At 43.2% G+C, this 22,263-nt stretch overlaps 2 protein-coding genes across 2 annotated transcripts in view; both read right to left on the bottom strand.

The window, feature by feature from the left end:
- The window catches only part of LOC140697036 (ryanodine receptor 3-like), a 93,026-nt gene extending 74,436 nt beyond the window's left edge, over positions 1–18,590 (bottom strand). The window contains exons 1-5 of the mRNA XM_072963890.1: positions 18,411–18,590; positions 17,283–17,382; positions 14,245–14,338; positions 9,369–9,443; positions 6,684–6,840 (exon numbers count right to left, since the gene is read on the bottom strand). Coding sequence (XP_072819991.1) covers positions 6,684–6,840; positions 9,369–9,443; positions 14,245–14,338; positions 17,283–17,382; positions 18,411–18,590 — 606 coding nt within the window. The remainder of the gene's footprint in view (positions 1–6,683; positions 6,841–9,368; positions 9,444–14,244; positions 14,339–17,282; positions 17,383–18,410) is intronic.
- A 1,759-nt stretch (positions 18,591–20,349) lies between these two features.
- The window catches only part of LOC140697035 (ryanodine receptor 3-like), a 59,694-nt gene continuing 57,780 nt past the window's right edge, over positions 20,350–22,263 (bottom strand). The window contains exon 6 of the mRNA XM_072963889.1: positions 20,350–20,384. Within this exon, the coding sequence (XP_072819990.1) occupies positions 20,350–20,384 (35 nt within the window). The remainder of the gene's footprint in view (positions 20,385–22,263) is intronic.

Raw genomic sequence — 22,263 nt, 5'->3', positions numbered from 1 at the left:
GTGGCCACATTTACGTATCCCTTCAGCAAGCGATTTTCAAGCTTCCTACATGCTACACCGTGCTGGGTGCTGGGGTCCAGAAAAGGGGGGACAGGTGTGCTCGCAGGGGCTCCCAGTCGAGTGTGTGTGATGGCTGTAATGGAATCGTGAACAGGGCCCTGCGGGGGAACAGTGGAAGGGCCCTTCTCCTGTGAGGGGCACTTGACCCTTGTCTGAAGGCTGAAGAGGAGTTTGCTGATGACAGCGCATGGAGGGGTGAAAGGTACTCCAGGGACAGGTGCAGCAGTGAGAAAAGATAACACGTTCAAAGATGAATCGGACTTAGCAGGCTAGAGCTCAAGGCAACCGTGAGCTGGCGGCGACAGACACCATGGAAGGGCAGGAGGGGCTCAGCTCTTAAAGAATCTTTTATGACCGACTTCAAATGAGGTACAACCAGATTAAGAATTGTGTTCAGGGCTCCACAGAGGGCAGCTAGGAATCAAGGCCAAATCCAGGGGACTTGGAAACCCTGCTCTATCTAACACCCCACCTCTCCCAGATTAAGGGAACAAATGTGATGCTGCAGTTCAGAGCCCCCAGTGCCTCCCAGGCCTCCAGCTTGACTTGCATCACCTGCTGAACGAGAAAGACTCAAACGCCAACCAACAGCCCTGTCTGCTCACTCAGAGCTTGCTCAGAGACCGCAGTCTGATTCCATCTGAGCCGAGCCAGACCAGGCCAATGACTGCAGCACATGATCAGCCACCACCCCTCCATGAAGGCTCAGTCACGCGCCTGTCCTGTCCTGTGGGTACAAGATTCACAGGGGCACCTGCCTTCTTCCTCTAAGGGCAGCTTGCAGAGGATGTGAACACATACCTGCAGCTGTCCCAGGGCCCCGTCTGTACAGTCAGAGCCGTCAAGGGCTAATGCAACCCGACAGGGAACGCGGGGCAGGAAGCCCGTCACTGCCAAGTGACTCACAGCCCAGCTAACCCAGTGTCCCCCCCAGAACACAGGAGCCTACATGGGGCTCCTCCCGGGAGTCTCTTCTCCCCGTTTTCCAGATTCTCCAACATACAGAAAGCTTCAGATGAATATCCCTACTCAACGCCATTCACCAAGGCACAAAAGACACATTCTCTCCCCTTCTCAGCCTTCCCGCTGAGGCCCCCAGCCCCTGTGCCACCACCCAGACCCTGACATGACATCTCAGACCACTATCACGGAACACCTGCTACAGGCGGGAGTTGGCAAGACGACTCTGCCTTCCCACAGTTAAAAAACACAGCCGCAGATCTCTCTGCTGCAGAACATCACTGTTCCCCAGGGAGAGGAAGCATGCTCAAGAAAGCCAGCACCAAGCAAGGTAAAAATGCATTTACTAAGGAGGAATCCGGGAGCCCAGAGAAATCAAAGCCTCTCTCAGGTTCTTCCCCAAGAGCTCCCTGGATTGTGGTGGCAGAACTGTGTTCCCCACACGTTCTTCCTTCTTGTGGAGCTTCACAGTTAAGATGTGCAGTGCCCTGCCCGCACAGTGTCCCAAGGAAGCCCCAGCCTCCTGGAGGGAGGGGACACAACCTTATCTTGACTTGACACAGAAGTCATTTTAAGTTCAGTTCCTTTCAAGTTAAAATGAAGGTGGCTGGGCTGAATCCTGCAGCACCAAGAGTTATTTAAAACCTCTGACACAGTGATGCCAATGAACGCAACCACACCGCCAAGTGCACAGGACAATGTGACTCACGGGCGACTTTTCATCCAGCCCTGCTCTGCCGGCAGCTCCCTGCTACCAAGACGACTTCCACCCATCAGGTGCTTGCTTCCCTGTGCACGGAAATGGAGGGGCTTGGGGAGACAAGCAGTGAGCCGTCTGAGGGTAAACCGTGCTTACAGGCCAGAAGTGGTGCCAAGTGGAAGGAGGGTTTTGAGGACTCTCTGTGGTGCTCTGAGCTTTTCTGGCTTCCCCTCTGAGGCCTCGGCACAGCGCTAAGCCGTGCTCCACAAGGCTGAGCCAGGAAAGGGATGGAATGAAAGAGTCCCCTTGGAACAGGATCCTGCCAGCTGCCTGGAAGGCCACCTGATCCATCTGCTGTCACCAGAGAAGCCCCTTTCTGAAATGGTAAAGACCTCAGTGCCAGGCTGAGAGTACAGTGGAACGCTCCAATAAGGGACAAGCCAAGCTGGCATTCTTAGAAAGGCGTTTACTTGGTCATCGGTCATGGTGAGTCACTTCTTGTTTTCCACATCCTTCCCCCACTCCCGCGTCTGCTCTCTCCCCACGCCCTATGTCCAAGCTGTCTCTTAGGGGAAACTGGGATCATGCTCGTCTCTGCTTTTGGGACTTTCTGTTGCTGTATTTCACTGACCCTTTTAGCCAGTTGCAATGCCCTAACCCACCTGTTGGAGGCCAAAATGTTTTAGTACATGGACATAAACTTTAATTTAAAATCCGTCTTCAGAGAGGGCTTCAAGATGGCAGAATACAAGGATCTGGAGCTCACCCTCTCCCATAAATACATCAAAATTACATGTATGTGTGAAAGACTCACAGAATACCTACTGAACTCTGGTAGATCTTTTCCATCATATATTCTTACAAGAAATTGAATATAGTTCCCTGGGTTATACAGTAGGTCCTTATTGTTTTACCTATTTTATATATAATGGTGTGTATCTGTAATCCCAAACTCCTAATTTATCCCTCCCCCATCCCTTTCCCTTCAGTAACCATAGTTTTTTTTTTCTATGTCTGTGAGTCTATTTTTGGTTTATAAATAAGATTTGTAACATTTTTTTTAGATTTCACATCTAAGTGATATCATATGATATTTGTTTTCCTCTGTCTAACTTACTTCACTTAGTATAATCCCTAGGTCCATCCATTTGCTGCAAATGACATTATTTCATTCTTTTTTATGGCTGAGTAGTATTCCATCTATCTATCTATATATGTATATATGTATATATACACACACCCCCCCCCCATCTTCTTTATCCATCACCAGTTGATGGACATTTAGGTTGTTTCCATGCCTTGGCTATTGTAAATAGTGCTGCTTTAATCATTGGGGTGCATGTATCTTTTCAAATTAAACTTTCCTCTGGATATATGCCCAGGAGTAGGATTGCTAGATCATATGGTAAGTCTATTTTTACTTTATTAATGAACCTCTATACTGTCCTCCATAGTGACCACACCAATTTACATTCCCACCAACAGCAAAGGTGGTTCCTTTTTCCCACACCCTCTACAGCATTTATCATTTGTAGACTTTTTAATGATGGCCATTCTCACTGGTGTGAGCTGACACCTCATTGTAGTTTTGATTTGCACTTCTCTAATAATTTGCGATGCTGAGCATCTTTTCATGTGCCTATTGGCCATCTGGATGTCTTCTTCGGAGAAATGTATCTAGGTCTTCCGGCAGAAGATCTTGTACAAGTAGAACTACAAGGAAAATCATCACAAAACCAGGTAGGAGGAAAAAGAAAAGAAAAAGGAAATGAGGACAGGACCTGTCCCTCTGGGAGAGAGCAGCAGAAGAGGAAAAGCACCATCCCCCTGGGAAGCCCGCTTCCCAGCAGGGAGCGTAGCTGGGACAGAGGGGAGCTTCAGAAGCTTGGAGGAGCACAAGGAAGCTGCTTTGCAATGGACAGAATGTAGAGAAGCTTCACAGGTCTGTGTGACCCCTGGCCAGAGAGGCTACCCCGCTGGTAAGGGCTGGGACTGGGTGCTGGAGCTTGTGCTTCAAAGAGGACACATCGGGGAGAGGACTGAGGTTGACTGTGCAGAGGCAGCCTCAGGGGGCTGGAGAGTGTTAAGGGCTGAGGCTGGGAGTCCACCACAGAAATTACCATGGCTAGTGTGCATAGTGGGGAGGGGCACAATGCAGCTGCCCACAACAGTCTTCTCCACTAGCCCAGAGGGCACTGCTCAGCACCATTGTTAAGAGGAAATATTTGCAAATGATGTAACTGGCAAGGGCTTAATTTGCAGAATATACAAACAGCTCATACAACTCAATACAAAAAACCAACAACCCAGTCAAAAAACAAGCCGAAGACCTATACAAATGGCAATAGGCATGTGAAAAAATGCTCAATATAGCTAATTATCAGAGAAATGCAAATCAAAACTATAATGAGGTATCACCTCACATGGGTCAGAATAGCCATCATTAAAAATCCACAAATGATAATTCTGGAGAGAGTATGGAGAAAAGGGAGAGGGAATGTTGGTGGGAATGCAAATTGGTGTGGTCACTATGAAGGACAATAGGAGGTTCCTTAAAAGACTAAAAATAGACTTACTTTATGATCCAGCAATCCCACCCCTGGGCATATATCCAGAGGAAACTCTAATTCGAAAAGATACATGTACCCCAGTGTTCACAGCAGCACTATTTACAATAGCCAAGACATGGAAACAGCCTAAATGTCCACTGACAGATGACTGGATAAAGAAGTTGTGGTGTATTTATACAATGTAATACTACTCAGCTGTAAAAAACAGTAAAATAATGCCATTTGCAGCCACATGGATGGACCTCGATATCGTCACAGTAAGTGAAATAAGCCAGAAAGAGAAAGACAAATACCATATGCTATCACTTATATGTGAAATCCAATAAAAAAAAGCACACAAGCGAACTTCTTATTTACAAAACATAGACAGACTCCCAGACATAGAAAACAAACTTATGGTAACCAGGGGGGACAGAGGGTCGGTAGGGATAAATTGAGTTTGGGATTTGCAGATACTAACTACTACATATAAAATAAACAACAAGGTCCTACTGTATAGCACAGGGGACTACATTTAATACCTTGTAATAGCCTATAATGAAAAAGAATATGGAAAGGAATACACACACACACACACACACACACACACATACAACTGAATCACTACGCTGTACACCAGAAATTAACACAACATTGTAAACTATCACTCATACGTGGAATCTAAAAAAAAAGACACAAATGAATTTATCTAGAAAATAGAAATAGACTCACAGACATAGAAAACAAACTTACGGTTACCAGAGGGGAATAGGGGGTGGGAAGGGATAAATTGGGAGTCCGAGATTTGCAGATACTAAAATACATAAAATAGATAAACAACAACAAGTTTGTACTGTGTAACACAGGGAACTATATTCAATATCTCACAGTAACCTATAACGAAAAAGAACATGAATACATGTGTGTGTATGTGTGACTAACACATTATGCTGTATGCCAGCAATTGACACAACACTGTAAGCTGACTATACTACAATGAGAAAGTTTAACTTGAAAAAAAAACCCCCATAAAATAAAATCCTTCTTGTGCTGGGGATCTTAAAAAAACACAAGTGAGGGCAACATGAAGGAGATGTGCTCCGAAAACCAGGATGAAGTCAAGGAGCCAAGGCTCCATCGGAAGAGAAGCATATAGAAGGTTTTGCTCAAAGGGAATTTAGGGCAGGAAGCTCTCATTTCTTAATGCTTGAACTACGGGTGTAGGAAAAGCCTCACTTGGTTATAGAGCAACCGGGTGAGAAAAACCTATATGCCACAGAGATCCTCTGCCTAAAAAGACTGGAGGACCATAAAAAGAGGAGAAAAAGGGAGTCTGACTCCCTGCTTCAAGGAAGGCAGTGCTGAAAGACTGGCCTCCTCTGACTCATTATGAAGCAGAGATGCCCCATAGGAATTCAGCTGTCGGCTCCACACAGTCCTGCACGAGCAGAATCACCAATAAGCCTTTACTGAAATCGTCTTGAGAACACAAATTAAGAGCTATTTCTGGAAAAGAGCAAAGAGGAGTGAAACTAGAGAGGATGCTCTCAGCGGAGATGGTGAGCTGTCCTCCCAGGAGGCACGGGACCCTGGTAATGATGCATACGTCGTGCGGAGCCCTTCTCATGCTTGGGTGATCTGTCCAGAATGACTGTAAAGTGACAGGGTGCCCAACTGTCCATCAGAAGTGAGCTCAGCATGCAATTCTGACCATCCAGCTAGATCCAGCTCCGAATTATGCAGAGTCCAAGCCTGGCTGGCCATAAAGACAGAGGTTAAATAAAGTATCTATCTCTCTGCACATCAAATCCCAAAGCTACATGATTAGGGTTAACACAGCTACCACAGAATCCACCCTTAACAAAGGCTGGGGATGGGCAGGTCAGGACTGAGAGATCTGGACAGAACAGACAACCTAGGGAAAAGAACTGGTAACTTGCAAAATGTGACTAACTGCTGGATGACATCAGGTCCACAATTATCCCCTCTCTGCCTCTTTCTGAAAGAAATCACTTCCTTGATTTAAACAAATGTAGCTCTGAAACTCATGCCGCCGAGTTACCACTGCCTTATGGGAGTGAAGTATATGACTTAAAAGGCTTAAAAACCACTTAGAATGTATTTAACAACAACACTGTTTTCCACTAGCCTCTGAGCAGTACTGTCCATCCTGGGACTCTTTTGTTTTCTAGGGCTTTCCACTCTCCTTTAAAGTCTTTCTCTCTTAAGACTTTGCTTTTCATCCAAGGTACACATTCCTCAGTTCAAAAGATAAAAGACAAAAAGTGTTTATCATTGGTCTAATTTCCAATTCCATCTTTTTGCAGCCTACTTTCTTTTCAGTCAGTTCTACCTGGAGGTTTCAGAAGGTTCACTTTTAGAACAAGGTCAAAGTCCACTTCATTACACTTTACCTTTGATGCCCGGAAAGAGAAGGCTGTGGACTTGGTGTCTGATTTTCCCCGGTCTTGCAGTATAAGGCCTTGGTCCTCTGTCAAGGCCAGGTAGTGGCCTGTGGTGAGGTGCCGAAGTCGGAAAGCCTGGCCCCATCTGATGTTACTGCCACTCCAGCTGGGTGGATGAAACAGACAAGAGATTGCATTTACACAAAAATAAGTCTTGTAAAATATATATCCTGTGCTTTTCCACACATGCTCTGAGTTAAAACCCTTCTGGGGTTCATCCCCTGACTCCTGGATTGCTCTGGGATTGCATGGTGACCTACAACACAGGATAGTGTTCTCTTGTGACCTCTCTTAAGACAACCAACAAGGAACATGATCCTGGGCAGGTCAATGGTTTCATGTCACGGGAAGTCCTAAGCTTCCCATTTTTTCCTTCACACCACTGAAGTGTCTTGATGCCAAAAACTACAAAAAGATTGGGAAGCTTGCCTTACCTTTGAGAGAAACTTGTTTCTCGAAAAGCAAAGCATTTCCAAATGTGCCACCTCAACTCAAGCATTTTACAACCACCACTAATTTGAAAAGACATAGACACCCCTATGTTCACTGCAGCATTATTTACAGGAGCCAAGATATGAAAGCAGCCTAAGGATCCATCAACAGATGAATGGATAAAGAAAACATGACAAGTATACATACATAGTGGAATACTACTCAGCCATAAAAAAGAACGAAATAGTGCCATTTGCAATAACATGGCTGGACCTTGAGGGTGTTATCCTAAGTGAAATAAATCAGAGTAAGACAAATATCATATGGTTTCACTCATATGGGGAATCTGAAAAACAAATGAACAAACAAAACAAAATAACATAAAATTCATAGCTACAGAATATAGACTGGTGGTTGCCAGAGAGCAGGCAGGTTGGGGAGGTAAGCAAAACAGGTAAAGAGGATCAAGAGGTATAAACTTCCCGTTTTAAAATAAATAAGTAACGAGAATGTAATGTACAGAATGCTGACTATAGTCAGTAATCCTGTACTGCAAATTTGAAAGTTGCTAAGGAAGTAAATCTTAAAAATTCCAACCCCAAGAAAAAAATTTACCTCTGTGATGGTGACAGATGATAACTAGATTTCTTATGATAATCATTTTGTAGTGTATACATATGTCAAATCACTAGGTTGTACACCTGAAATAACATAGTGTGACTGTATGTCAATTATACTTTAATAATGAAAAGAATACCCTTTTCAAGGGAAACAGTAAAATATTTGTGCAGTTTACACTTAGCAGGCAGAGACAGATAATAAACAAGTAAAATAAGTATATATTGTGGTATGTTAGAAGATGGTAAATTCTATGGGAAAAAAGTAAAGCAGGATAAGATGGTTGAGATAAGGGAGATCCCATGATGACTGCCAACTTTCTGACATGTGGTCCTACATCAAAAGGTCGGTATTCAGCCAAAGGCATGGTAAGTGTTAGGGGAGAAATCATTCACTGAATAATCTGTATCTAACTTATCTTTTAAGTTGGAACAAGATGTTTAAGAAATACACATATCAACTTTTAAAATGACTCTCCTCTTGATCCTTGGAGTACCAACGAATGCAGATAACATTGGTAAGCCCCTGGGGATATAAAGAACCACAGCTGGAACTATATATACATACTTATATTGAGTTTTCAAAAAGTCCACCATGAAACAAGAACCAAGCCCTAATATCCTGAAAACAAGGGTATGTTACTGTAAGAATTTTAACAGGCTTGAGACTATAAATGCCACAAGCCAGCTAACAAGTGGATGCTCCTTAAAACCAACCAGTATTCTCTAAACTAGTTGTCTGCAGAGTTTCTCAGTAAAAAAAAAAAAAAGTTGAATGTACTTGTGTGTGTGTGTGTGTGTCTGTGTCTGTGTCTGTGTCTGTGTCTCTGTGTGTGTGTGTGTAAGAGTAGTTCTAATATTTCCTTCCGACCTCCAATGAATTATCTTGAGGACACCCTGGGGGCATAATACTCCTCACTGGAGAGAGTTTTACTTTGAACAAGTGTTCAGGGAGGGACAGAGTAGAGAGCTAGAGGGAAAGGCAGAGAGGGAGAGGCAGAGAGGGAAAACCAAGGATGGCAACGCTGACTCTTTCTTCTTCCCTGGAGCAGTTTAGCTCTAGCCTAATTTGTGATCCCTGTCAGCAAAATAAAGGTCCAGAGCTTAACTGGATCCCCTTCAGTAGTCTGATGTTTAGAGCTGACATGTATCTACTCGAGTGTCTGCCTCCAAAGTCTCGGCCTCCCATTCCTTCCATCAGGTACAACTGTTTCTGGCAAGTTCTGGTAAATACGGTTTCCTTCACAGCTACACTTCCAGGGGTGTTTTAGTCTTCCCTACCTCATGCCATCACAGCCACCACTCTGTCACTTAAAGCTACCTTGGCACTGGAGCCAACAAGACTACTGGGAGGAGGGAGACTTACCTGGGTTCCAGAGAATCTGTTTAAGAAAATAAATGGGAGATGAGCTTTGCTGCCTTTCAGTGGCTGGAAATCATGTGTGTGTGTGTGTGTGATTCGGCCAAGGAACTTTTTTTTTGAGAGTTTGCCAGGTGATGTGGAACAAATGAAATATTTAAGAGAGTGGACTGTCCCCCAAAACAAAATTATCTTGAAAAGAGCACCACCCTAGCCCCCCGTTACCTTATCCGAAGGGGTTCCACTCTCCACAGAGATCTAGCTCTCGTGCCAGCTCCCCCGGCTTCATAGAATACCCTCCTGTGAGCAGAGTTGGAGATTAGCTCCTTTGTGCTTGAGGCTGATCAGCTCTGGGCAGGGAACAGCTCCCTGCAGAGGCTGCTCAGAACCCACTGTATTTCTAACCCCTCAAGAGTCAGCAAAATAAGAAGCAGGAGTTAAAGGAAGGCACCATTTCCCAGTCTCTCTTAGAAGGGAAAAAGGGTGCTAAAGGGGAGGGAGCTGCTCGCCACATACACGTCATGGACACTCACAGACCGTAAGGTGTACAATGAAAGGACCATCTCCATTTCCACATCAGCAGTCAAAACAGGCCAGTCGTACATCATCAGATCAGATACTGAATACCCCATCCTTTCAGATGAAGCTCTCTGACAGCGTTTTACATCTTTAGAAAATGTATTTGTACTTTTAAAACATACATGCAGTACAGTGTGAATACACTTCCATTGTTCTAGGGAGCCTGGGATAAAGCTCTGTGCTCAGTTGCTGCAGTGTTTAGGACTTTATCACTGTACTGCTGTCTCCTTTCCTGCGTTGACAATAATCTTTTAATGTGCTTTAACAAATGTTTATTTTGGAATAACTCGAGATTAGCAAAAAGTTGCAAAGACAGTACAGAGAGCTTCTGTACAGTCTCACTGGGTTTCCCCTAATGGTATCAGCTTACATTACTATGGTACAGTTGTCAGAACTAAGAAACCGACATTGGCACATTAATAACTAATAACTAAATTCAAGGCTTTATTTGGATTTCACCAGCTTCTGTACTAACGTTGTTTCCTTTTCCAGGATCCCACATTGCGTTTAGCTGCCATGCCTTCCCTGTTTCCTTTGGTCTGTTAGAGTTTCTTAGTCTTTCCTTGTCTTTCACGATCCTGACAGTTTTGAGGAGTATGGGGTCATTCTGTAAATTGTCCCTCGATTTGGGTTTGTCTGATGTTTATCTGATGATTAGCAACATCTGTTTTGTAATCCATACAATAGGGACCAACCTATGGATATCACAGATTATGAGGAATTAAATCAACTACCTTAGTTTAAAGGTATGTCTCATGAACAGTGGTCCTTGGATTACCAGGTATACTGGATCTAGACACTTTCTGAGATCACGTGACCTTAGATCAAGCTTGAGCACGTACCTGCATTTAACTTCACTAGTTTAAAATCTTATCTTTACCACAGAGGGTCTGTATATATCACAATTGAACTATTTCAACCCCAGAAGAATTCCGATCCAAACAAATTTTGAGAGAACAGGTAATCAATGGGGGAGGGGAGAGAGAAAGTGTGTAGCAATTATTTCCTTCTCTGAAGAAGTAATATAATTATGAGTTGGTTAAAAAATAAAAGCCTGGGAGTCAGGCTGACCTGAGTTTGAATCTGTTAGCTGTGTGACCTTGTCAAGTCCCCTCACTTCTCTGTGCGTCCGCTCCCTCACCTGGAAAATGAGCCTGATAAAGGTACTTAAGCCACAGAATGGTTGTGAGAATTTACTTTTTTTTTTGAAGTAAATGAATGTGCATACAGATGTTCACAGATGTACAAAATACTATGTATTGTGGATTTACCCAAATTTTGTTTTAAATACAGATGATCATAAAACTACATTACATGGCAAACACAATGAAACACTAGATTAACACTACATTTAAAAATGTGTCTCAAATGTACAAGGACAAGACTAACCTACATAGTCTTGACAATTAGCTACTATGATAGGATTCACTTTCCTATAGGCTTTCAAAAAATTAACAGCCTTAAGATAACAATTTACACACCACAGAATTCACCCTTTTAAAGTGAAAAACAAGTTCTATGAATTCACACAGATGTGCAACTCTCACCACTACCTAGTCTTAGAACTTTTTAATTACCCCCAGAAGAAATCTGCACTTAATCCTACAGCCTTTTGTAGACTTGGAGGCACCTTTAGTCTTAAAAAGAAAAAATGTACCTACCCTTATTAATTTCATATTATGTGATACAATAAATTAGTGGTTACCTCTAGGTGGTGGGATTATAGAAGACATTCTAAACCTTTTTCAAATGTACACGCTATCAGGAAATATTAAGAAAGAAATTCTAGGCTCCTTGAGAGCTCCAACACCCTAGGTGTCTCTGGGCCAGGCCTGGAATGCTCACGACTCCTGCAAGCAGGAAAGCTGGTTGAGATTTTTCACTGATGCTTCGCCATCCTCAGTGAGGGCTGGAAGTGTCTCCCAGGTGGACAAGGTGGAGCAGGTCACCCTAGGTCACACGATTACATCTAAAGAATCTTCGCAGGTTAGTCCTTCCCACCTAGGAAATGAGGGCGGCTTGCTCCATTTCAGCTCACAAGGTTACAGAGGTTGAAACAACCTGCTCCTGTTCTCTGAAACAATTACCCAAGGAGAGGAGGAGAGTGGGTGGGGAGCTGAGGTGCTGTGAACGCTCGGCTGACAGCTTCGCCTTGGCTTCAACATGTTAAGTGACTTACCCCGGGGTGCCTGACAAGCCCGAGGCAGAGCCAAGGATCAGAGCCCAGAATTTACATTGTTCTTTTGGCTGAACCCTGGGACAGTCAGCCTCTCCCCCGAGCCAGGCTGCTCTCAGGGTTTACAAGGAACAGAAAGGGTTTCCTTTGGAAAGTCAGCCCCACTGCCATGGAATCACCTGCATGCCTTACTGGCTGCAGGGACCTTGGAGTGTAGTCTCCATTTCCTCTTCCTTTGTGCTCTCCCAAATTTTGGCATTCCCGGCCATCTTGGCCAGCTCTGAGGATTTACCTGATGACACATGACAATGATGAGGCTTAGTGGTCACCTCACCTAGACATCAAGTAATGCCAAAGCATCCTGTTTTCACTGAGAGATCAGCTGCTTCCGATATTCAGGTTCTAGTATAATGAACAGCTGCTTACTCACCCCAGTTTCAACCCTTTCACAGTTCCTTACAAGGGAAAGGAATAGCCTTTTAAATTTCACCTGTCAATTTCTTTTTTCCAAACTAAAATTAGATCACGTGGAATCCTTGGACAAAGGAAGGCCACTTTTATTCCTAATTCAGGGATGGTTTGCGTGCCTGCCTCAGGATGCCCATTCTGGGAATTCCTCTCCATCTGTTTCACTCTCCCAAGCACCGTCTTTCAAATACTTGTCCAGCTTTTCCTTTCAGTCAGGATCTTGCTGAACCATTCAACAGGAATGTGCACCACATGACAAGCTCCTCCAAGCAGCAGAGTTTGTTCCCAGGCTGCTTCTATCTTGGTTCTAAAATTAATGACACGTGTGTGGGGGGGTGTGGTAAAGGGTCACACACAGGTTATCACCCCAATTTTTCCAAATTCCTATCTTTAAAAAAAGATCAGGAAAGGGAAGGGAAAACTAGTGAGTTCTGCAATGTCTCACCTTCAATGTAGCCAGCTCTGCAAAACTCACTCACAAAACTTCAGTTCTTTATCCACCTGCAAACCTTCCCCTTACCGCAGTAGAGTAAGATGTTACAGAAACAGTATGTGAACTACTGCACAACTGAGGGAATCCTTACTTCCGAGGGAATCGGGTCAGCCTAACTTCTCTACTCAGAGATAACTGTCAACCACAGGACCAGTGCCAGGGAGGCAGTGGGTGAATTAATCGGGCACTTGCCATGGGTCTGTGCTTTATGTGTTCTAGACACTGTTCTGGGTCACATCTGGTTCCCACGGAGGGATACAGAGGGCAAAGCAAGTAAGAAGCAATTCAGAACAATAAAGGGTTATCTATTGTCAATAGATAGTTTCTAAGATGCTCAGCAACACATTCAAGCATGCTGCACTCGGGAGTCCCTTAGAACATAAAGGAAGGAAGGAGCCCTGGCTGGAGGGTCAGCATCTCTGGTTTTCAGGCTCCCATCTGAACTCATCCAGTGTGTGACCTTTCTCAGGAGCCGGACTTAGATGATTTCTAAGTTGTGTGGATGTGATCCTCTAAGAAATGCTGCTAACAAGGTTCCTGCAGGCATCATGAAAAACTAAGAATGTATTACAACCCAAGAGACCAGACCACTGCTGTCCCAAGTTCAGTCTAATTTGGATCTGAGATTTGATTTTAAAAAAATTATATCAGATTTCTATAGTTACAGGGGCCAAGATTTTTATGCTCTGTCCCTCTGATTATAAAAGGACTACTAAAGGATGCGTCAGTATGAATTTAAGACCTGGATTAGTATCTTTCATCCCTGGATTTTGAATTTTCTAGAAGCATCCATTGAGTGGATAACGAGAGGACCAAAGAACGCACCGGCCTCAACAGCCGCGTCTAAATGCTGCCGTTGGCACCATCCCTGCTAAATCCACCTCCAGCTGAATACTGACATTTGGTTTCTCCAGTTCTACTTGGTGATAAGCAGAATGAAATCACCAAACTCCACCTTAACTACTGAGCACATAAAAAGGGGAGTAATGGAGATGATCTGCCTGTGAAGACCCTGGCCAAAAATTTGCATAAGTGTGTAGACTCACTAGACCGATTATCTCGATTTTTATCACCAAAATGGGTGCTTCAGTCTACAACTGATGCTTCCAGAAACTCCTTAGATTTAGGAGTCCTCAAAGAAAATGAAGGGATTGAAAAGCACCGTAGAACCACCCGGCTAAGAAGCAGCATGTGTATGCAGCTCTTCCGGTGAGCAGACTCGAGCTTACTGCCTTTCCTGTTCTACAAACGGCAACCCATGACTGGAGGGAAGTCTGTCAACTGAGCAACGCTTACAGAATTCACATGGCCACATCCAAATGCAAACTCCCTAGTCGGAGTCACCTGAGACTGGAGAGAGGAGAAGGATGAAGCTATGGGCTCACCTGTGCTGGGAATCATTCTGGTCTGTAGACGGTATCGTCAAACACTCATCATGACCATGGAAGAGACGTACTACGTGCCCACCAAGCAGGTATCCTACAAGAGAACGGTATCCTACCGTGAACTGACAGGAAGTTTAAGAATGAGGACACTCTGTTTAAAAAGGGCAAATTCATGCAGATCTGAGTCAGTTATGTAAAACACCAAGAGAGAGAACATTTTGAGAAATAACAGATTCCATAAATTCAGGTCTCAGGTAGAAAAGACAAGGAAGTCAAAACTGAACATTGAAAATTAAACAGGGTTTCAGAGATGAGCAAGCCCAACATCAAAAGGTAAGGTGAAAACAGTGTCAGCTCACATCATTAAAAGTCAAATGGTCACCTGTAACTAATATAATTGCATATGAATTATACCTCAATAAAAATAATACAAAATTTAAAAACACACACACACATACACACAGCCCAAAGGAAATTTAAATTGCTACTGCTCAGAAGGTCAAGGTTTTCCAATTGTTTAGGATATAAATACATCCAATCAAGTTCCTGGATAAAATCTTACAATCTTGATTTGTATAGTTTGTGGCAAAATCCAAATCAAACTGCAGTCATGAGAAAGAAAGAAGGCTCTGAGAAGAAGCAAACTGTTTTTCTGAGCTGCCTTAGGAGGAGCTAGAATGTGTTTAACAAGCAGAAATCAAACCTGGAGGCTAGTCCCACAGCACCAAGGAGAAGGCAGAATGACGTTCCAGCATCCCTGAGTGGACCAGCACAGAGGTGGCTGTGCTAACATGTGCACGACTACAGCCTTCGTGGGAGGCTGTCATTGTTTGGAATGCCTCTTTAACAGTTGCCTTCAGAGCTAGTCTGCTCAATAAAACCAGTGACTCTGTTTGTATTTTTTAAAAAGGAGCATTTAGCTTTCAGAATAAGAAAAGGAATCTCAATAGGCATGGAGTTCAGAGACGGCCAGAACCAATGAATTTCAGGCACACAGTGACCAATTCGTCTTCAAATGAATTGTGAGCCTTCACTTAAAGGACGCAGTAGCAGGAGAGGGGCCCTCATTTGAGCTTCACCTTTCACGAAGAAATGGAATTTGTTATCCCTTTGAATTAAAAAATTCACCACGCTAGTCTGTTCTCGAGAGACCTATGGACCTAATATGTTCAATGTCTGTGTCAGGATTTTTAGAAAATCACATAATTAGATCAATTAGGGGCAAACTATTTTGACTGTTGGATTAAAACAGTAAGAATAAGTCCAAGCCAGAGGAGAAAAGCGTGCTATCAATGTATCTTGTACAGAGCCAGTCTGATGTTCCCTAGTTCTGTTTTGGTTTTTTTCCATCCAGGCAAGGCAAGTGCTTCTTAAACTTCCCTCCAATACTCAGACATCATTTCTAAGTTTCCTCTCTCTTACTGCACTCATAGTTCCAATTGCACACTTTTTACTTTAAAGTAATTCATGATTTACTGGAGAGGAACTGCTAACTGCCAATTTATTTAGAAAATTAAAACCTTCCATGATCTTGCTCTTGATTAAACTCTCCGTCATCTCATGACGGTGGGGCCACGCTCCATGTGGAGTCATCATTTACAGTCCTGGGGCTCGTCCAATCAATATTCTAACTCACATGCAGAACTGCCAAGTGCTGGCGCATCACAACATTTCTTAATTAAAATATACCAGGGCGACGGTCAGGAAAGAAGGGTCTTGCGGAGGCTCACTCACTCTCTCAAGGGCTGAGGTGGGATTCCCACCAGGGGATGCTGAGAGAGCATTTTCCACAGAGTTGGACGACTCAAGTCGTGATCAGCTACCCGGGCTACCTCACAAGGGTCCTCAACACTTCTAAAAGCATCGTTTTGAAGTGATTTGCAATTAATTAATCTCCACAAGCCCTCTTTCGGGACTGGGCAATCATTTTATTGCTACAGTGGAAATGAGAACCTTAACATGGGAGAAGATGCAGTCAAAACTTCCTTGGGGAAGATTTTAACTCAGAGTTTCTTTACTCCTGACAGAAAGGGAAAGATTGACAAGAGGTTTAGAGTGGTGGGTGAATTCTGATGTAAAAGAAGAGAGCAAAACATAGTCTGCTTTTTAAAACTCTTCTATCCATTGCCAAAAAAGTTAAAAACATGTTCCCTGATTATTCAACTTAGCTAGATGACTCCTGAAACTGAGGTACCACCTTGACAACTCTGGCTTCCCTCTATTTTCCAACACCATATCATAGAAAGGCATTCCAAGTTTGAAACTACAAGGCTCAAGCTTTAAAATGGGGTTAAAGCCTGTGATACGAGGCTTTAAAATTCTGATCTCACTATAAAGTGCTAGAATGGAATGTGATAGCCCGTAGGTCACTGACATTTGATCACTCTGCTCAGCTGTGATATCACCCATGAGTAAGGCAAGGCCAGTGTCTATTTATTATATAACTTGAAAGGTGTATTGACTTTGCCTGGCTCCAAGAAATAGGATATGTTGAACAAACTTTGATGATCTTACTTCTAAGGGAAAAATAAAATAGTGAGAAAATATCATTTGCTATTTTTAAATGGTCTTCCAAAAATGCAAGTAAAAACAAATGGCCAAACATCCTTTTATTACAGAGAAAGCCCTTCTCCCACCTGTATGGAGAGACGTGCTAGGGAGAAATATAAAAATATCACCTTCTTGGCAAATAATGCCTTCTAAAACTGAGCTCTGTATACTTATAACCAGAAATCATAAATAAAAAATGAAAAGTCAGTGAGAGAGGGAAGGTGTATCTCCAGGTCCTGAATCCTCACAGTGCCAAAACAACAGTGGACTCGAAAGGATTGAAAAATCGTGTCAAGAAAGTTCATGGAATCAGAAATCAGGACAGAAGATAATCCGTACTAACATCAGACAAAGGAATTTAGGTGAACCAAAAACATGCTGTGTACCGAGACGTTCGGGCGGGAGCTGGGAAGTCACAGAAAATGTCAACACACACAGTGCCAGACAAACAGGCAGGCGGAGGGCTGAATGCATATAAAGAAGCACACCTTCTTCTACGCTACTTCCTGAGCACGTAGGATGTACGTTCCAGAGGGTTTGCATGAAGGAGGCATCCACTTGTATGTTACCATTGGATATTGAGAGATGCTGCAGCAGAAACAGAAATGAGACATGATTTAAATCTGCAGGCCGGTCCTGACAAAAGCAGCTCACCTACAATTTCCAGGACTGACTTCAATAGCCTTCCTGTCATTGGGCTCTTTGTACATAGCCTGTGGGAGACTGCTCCACCCCATCCAGAATCAGCTTCCAAGAGGGACACTGTATTCAGGGCAGAGGAAATATTCAGCTCCAGAGGTGGCAGACAAGCGTTGACTTCATCCCCTCAGCTGGATCCCTGATTCAACAGGAAGTTATAAAATGTCTATTCTTGGTAGGAGAAGGGAACTCACAAATGGGAAAAATAACTCCAGCCTTCGGTCTGGGAAAAGTAAACTCTGCTGGCAGGATTGGCACTGAGAAGCTTAAAATTTTACCTCTGACATTTCTCTGATCTGCAGGTATCCCCCCCACTCCCCGCTGTCCCCAACTCCAAGGGCTGGATGTCAGTGATGCCTGCCTTGTACCGTCATCAGGTGCAAAATCTCACTTGCCTCTTCTAACAACTGTGACATCCCATATGCTGAAACGTGTTTTTTTTTCTTCCTCCAACATAAGTTTATGTTTCTTATATCCAACTCTCTCTGGCTTGTTCTTCACTGATGAGAGCTAGACAATGTGATAAACTCACAGTAATCACTGGTAGCTGATGTGTAAATAGGTGGCTTTCTCAAGAAGTGCTGGGGGCTAAATATTTAAGCCAAGTTTGCTTAATCTAACAACAGTACCTTAACCTAAAAACAACAACAACAACAAAAACTAAAAGTTACATTCTCAGCCCCATGATAATCTAGTATGAGAGAGAATTTAATCATGTCTGAAGTGTAATGTGTAAAGGCATCTTATGCTACCCAACCTGATGTGGCTCTGTTCTCGGCCATGTATTCCTAAAGGAAACTATTCTGAAAATGAAAGATGCTTGTATATGCATGACTGGGACATTGTGCTGCACACCAGAAACTGACACATTGTAACTAACTGTACTTCAATTAAAAAAAAAAAAAAGAGGTACTTACAAGGTATCTTTCAGAGGACACGCTGACAAGGATGAGGTCATCGCCAATTCGAACCTTTTCTCCCTCAGACCTCTGCTTGGAAGCAGGATGTATGGTCCACCAACAGGCTTCACCTACACAAAGGCTCCTTAAGTTAGTGCCTGCTTCATAGATGCCAGGGTCCCTAATTCTGTCCCTCATTCTCCTTCCTCCTAATGAGAATCCCTGACACACACACACACACTCTCATGCATACTCTAGACCTCAATTTCTATTTATCTATAAGCATTCCCCTTGGCCCCACATCTGCTCTTGACTATGGTTATCATTTTCATTTTCTCTAGAGACAGAAAGGCATTGTTTGGACAAGAGTATTGGAGGCCAGAAGTTATAGAAGCCTTTGAATATTTTTAATATATGTAGAAAAATGCTTTCTTCACAGGCATCCAGAAATCTTTCAGAATGGACTTCAGTGGTCTCCTGACTACTTACAGACTTTCATTTTTGTTCCACCCTCTCCCCATGAAATTCCACTAAATCATCAGTAATTCCACAAAAAAAAATCCAAGATTTTCAAAAGGCCTAAATCTACAAAGACTAAGACAGCAGGTGAGAAGGTAATGGCAAAGAAGAAAAACTGACATTTTGGAAAAAGGAATGTAGACAGATGCTTTTAACCAAGAGAAAGCTAAAACTCAAGTCTTTGGGGAAGAAAATGGATAAGAAGTTGATCTCAAGAAATAAGGCCATTCTTGCTACGTATTCTCCAGAAACTCTCTGGAATTGGAGGTAACAGTTCTTTGTGACGGCAACCATAGAAGACAGGGTTGAAAACAGAAGGTTGGCTGAAAATTTTAAAGGAATATTTAACCTCTGTGTCCTTTCCTTTATCATGCATTCCAGGTGACTCTTCCTCCTCCACCCTACAGAAGATTAGAAGTTAGATCCTCGAATGACAAACCGTTAGAGGGCTGGTTTTGGAAATACCAGGCACTGTCAAACAAGGGAGTAAAGAGTATTGCTGAAAATGGAGAATAATTAAAATTCTATGCCCTGATTAGTAAAACCCCAGATCCTTTCCCTTTGCCTCCATCCCTCAGTTTCCAGAATGCCAGCTGTGAGGCTGACCTCCCCCAACCTGAATTTGAAAATGGCTCTTTTGGGAAGCCAAACCACCCAATGTAAAAGATACTGCTGCTTGAGCATCTCCAGTGAAATGCCCAGGTCCCTGCGAGATTCCCTCCAGGTGAGGATGAACAGGTGAAAAGCCACAGCCTTACACTCAGGGCTTCCTGACAGCTTTTACCGTCTTGATCGAAACATCAGCTGGGACCAAGGATTACCTGACATGTGAGGAAGGTCTCTCACATGAACAACAGGAACAAACCAAAAAGTGGAGAAAGGGAAAAAACAAAGATTACAGAGAGCCAAAGGCAACTTTAAAAAATCTTAGAATTAATAATCTCAGATAAGAAAAAATAACATGGATGAAGCGGCTACAGAAGTATCCACAAAGGATTCCTTCAAAGAAAAAGAAAAATTCTTGGATCCTGAAAAAGAGAGAAACAAGTGGGTTAGAGGATAAAGTTGAAAAAAAAATCTCCAAAAAAGAAGAACGAAGAAAATTGATTAGAAATAGGAGTTAAAAGAAAAATAGAAAACCAATCTGGATAATTTCCAGAAAGCAAGAACAGAGAAAACAAGGGAAGGAAATTAACAAAGAGGTAATAGTAAAGCGTCCCCAAGGTTGAAGGACAAACATTTTCAGACTGAAGAGGCCTGCAGAATGCCTAGCACAGTGGAGAATGGACACAAGCACCAGGGCCCACTCCTGCGACACTCAGAACAAGAAGGACCCAGGCCAAGACACAGCACTGTGGAAATGCAGACATCAGGGCAGAAGAGAAGATCTAAGTAGCACTCAGAAAAAATAAACAGGTCACACACAAAGGATCGGGAATCAGAATGTAGACATCTCAACCGCCAGATCACAAGCTAGAAGAAAATGAAGAGTCCTCAGGATGCTGAGGAAAAAAAAATCCCAATGTAGAATACTGCTACGAATTATTTGTGAAGCTGGAATTAAGAAATATTCAGATAACAATTACCTCCCATGGAGCTTTTCTGTAAAAACTGCCAGATAACGGGCTCCACCAAAGGGATGTGATAAGCCAAGAAGAGAAAAAAATGTGAGATCTAGGAAACAGAATCTTGGAGAGAGGAAACAGGGATTTCCTGGATGAGGGTGGACGTTTCTAAGAAGATGAAACTGAGGATAGCTACTGTGACTGAATCCCTACTCAGGGGAGAGTTTCTGTTCTGTGGGGCAGTTTAGAAATGAATGACTAGGTCACAGAAAATCAAACAAACAAAGATGGCAATCATTAAACACTGGAAAACTCAAAAGTAATACGATAAAGTGAACTGATTATAGTATATCATGAGTTTCATTTGCAAATAAAAGTCACAGCTCCATCAATGTAAGTAGTTAATATTGATTTGGTAGTTATGTAAGAAACTGATGTAAATCTATAGGGAGGAGGGAAAGAGAAGGCAGGGGAGAGTGGAGACCAAGAGCTAAATTTTTATTATTCATTTAGGACATCAATAGATCATACTTAATCTGGAAAGAATAACTAAAGAGCAGTCAACTGTGTGACATACACAAGTGGGGAACATCCTAGAGGAGCTGCCCCGAGAGGCAGGGATCCAGAACGGGGAGGCAGGGTGGTGGGGCAGGTGACTGATGTTTTCAGTAAGCCTCAGAGCACTGTTTCTCTTCAAACTATGTGTAAGTATGGCTTTGATTTACTTTGGTTAAATAACTATGATCATTTGGATTATAATTTGGCTGAACTTAAAATTTCATGACAGAAGAGGCCTCTGCATCTGAAGGGGAAAGCGACATGTACATCCATCACATGCTCTGGACCGCTGAGGGGCACCAGGATGAAGGCGGTCCTAGAAGCACGTGGGAGAAGAGCATCCGTGCTCCCTCGCCTTCTCCTGGGAGCAGGGCAGTGGTCTGGAGCCCAGGGTTGGGCCGATCCGCGAATCAGTAGGATGTGTATGGGCCAGTTCGAGTCCCCAAAATACCTAAGAGTATTTGTAGTGGGTCTTTTTCATTTTTTTCCTTCCAGTTATAAAGCTATGTTTAAAACAAAAGCAACAATAAAAACTTTAGAGAAAGAGAAAAGAAAGAAGCCAGTAAGCAAAATCCAGGGCAAAATGGTCATCAGTTCTGTTAGGTCAGTCAAATCATTAGTATCCATTGTGTGTGTGTGGAGGGGATTTCCAGAAATGTTCAGGAAACTGCTTCCAAACTTCTCACATTCTCCTAGAGATTCAACTCAACTACAGAGCATTTTACTTGTTTTCAACTCAGAAGAGGTGTCTGAGCCAAAAGCGCGTTCACAGAACGAGCTGGGTAAAAAGCAATGCTGTTCTGTTGTATCCTGAGTGACTTTCCTCCTGGCGTGAGAAAACTCATGCAGGCGATACTGAACCATGTCTGAGCTGGATGGGTGTTCTCCTACCTCATGGAGAAGCTGGCCTTCTTCAAGGAGAATATGAAATGGGTTGGAGGTGAGGGAGGTAAAACAAACTATTTTAGGCTCTAGCTTTTCAAGAACAACTGGTCAACACTTTCCTCCCATCTTTCTGCCAAAGTCAGCTTCTGATCAGCCAGCTTGAACTTGGGTTGGTGCATGTTCCCCTAGTCTGTCAGCAGAATTCACACCATGTCTGATATTACAAATTTAGGAATAAAGTGCTGGAAGGAGTTAATTGTCTCTCGTATTTTCCCTCTATTTATTGGAGGCTCTAATAATTAAACAAAATAGCTTTCCTGAACACATGACCACAAGGTGGTCTC

This window comes from Vicugna pacos, chromosome 6 (assembly GCF_048564905.1).
Source record: "Vicugna pacos chromosome 6, VicPac4, whole genome shotgun sequence".
In the NCBI taxonomy this organism is placed as follows: Eukaryota; Metazoa; Chordata; class Mammalia; order Artiodactyla; family Camelidae; genus Vicugna; species Vicugna pacos.
This window is presented reverse-complemented; position numbering and strand designations above follow the sequence as displayed.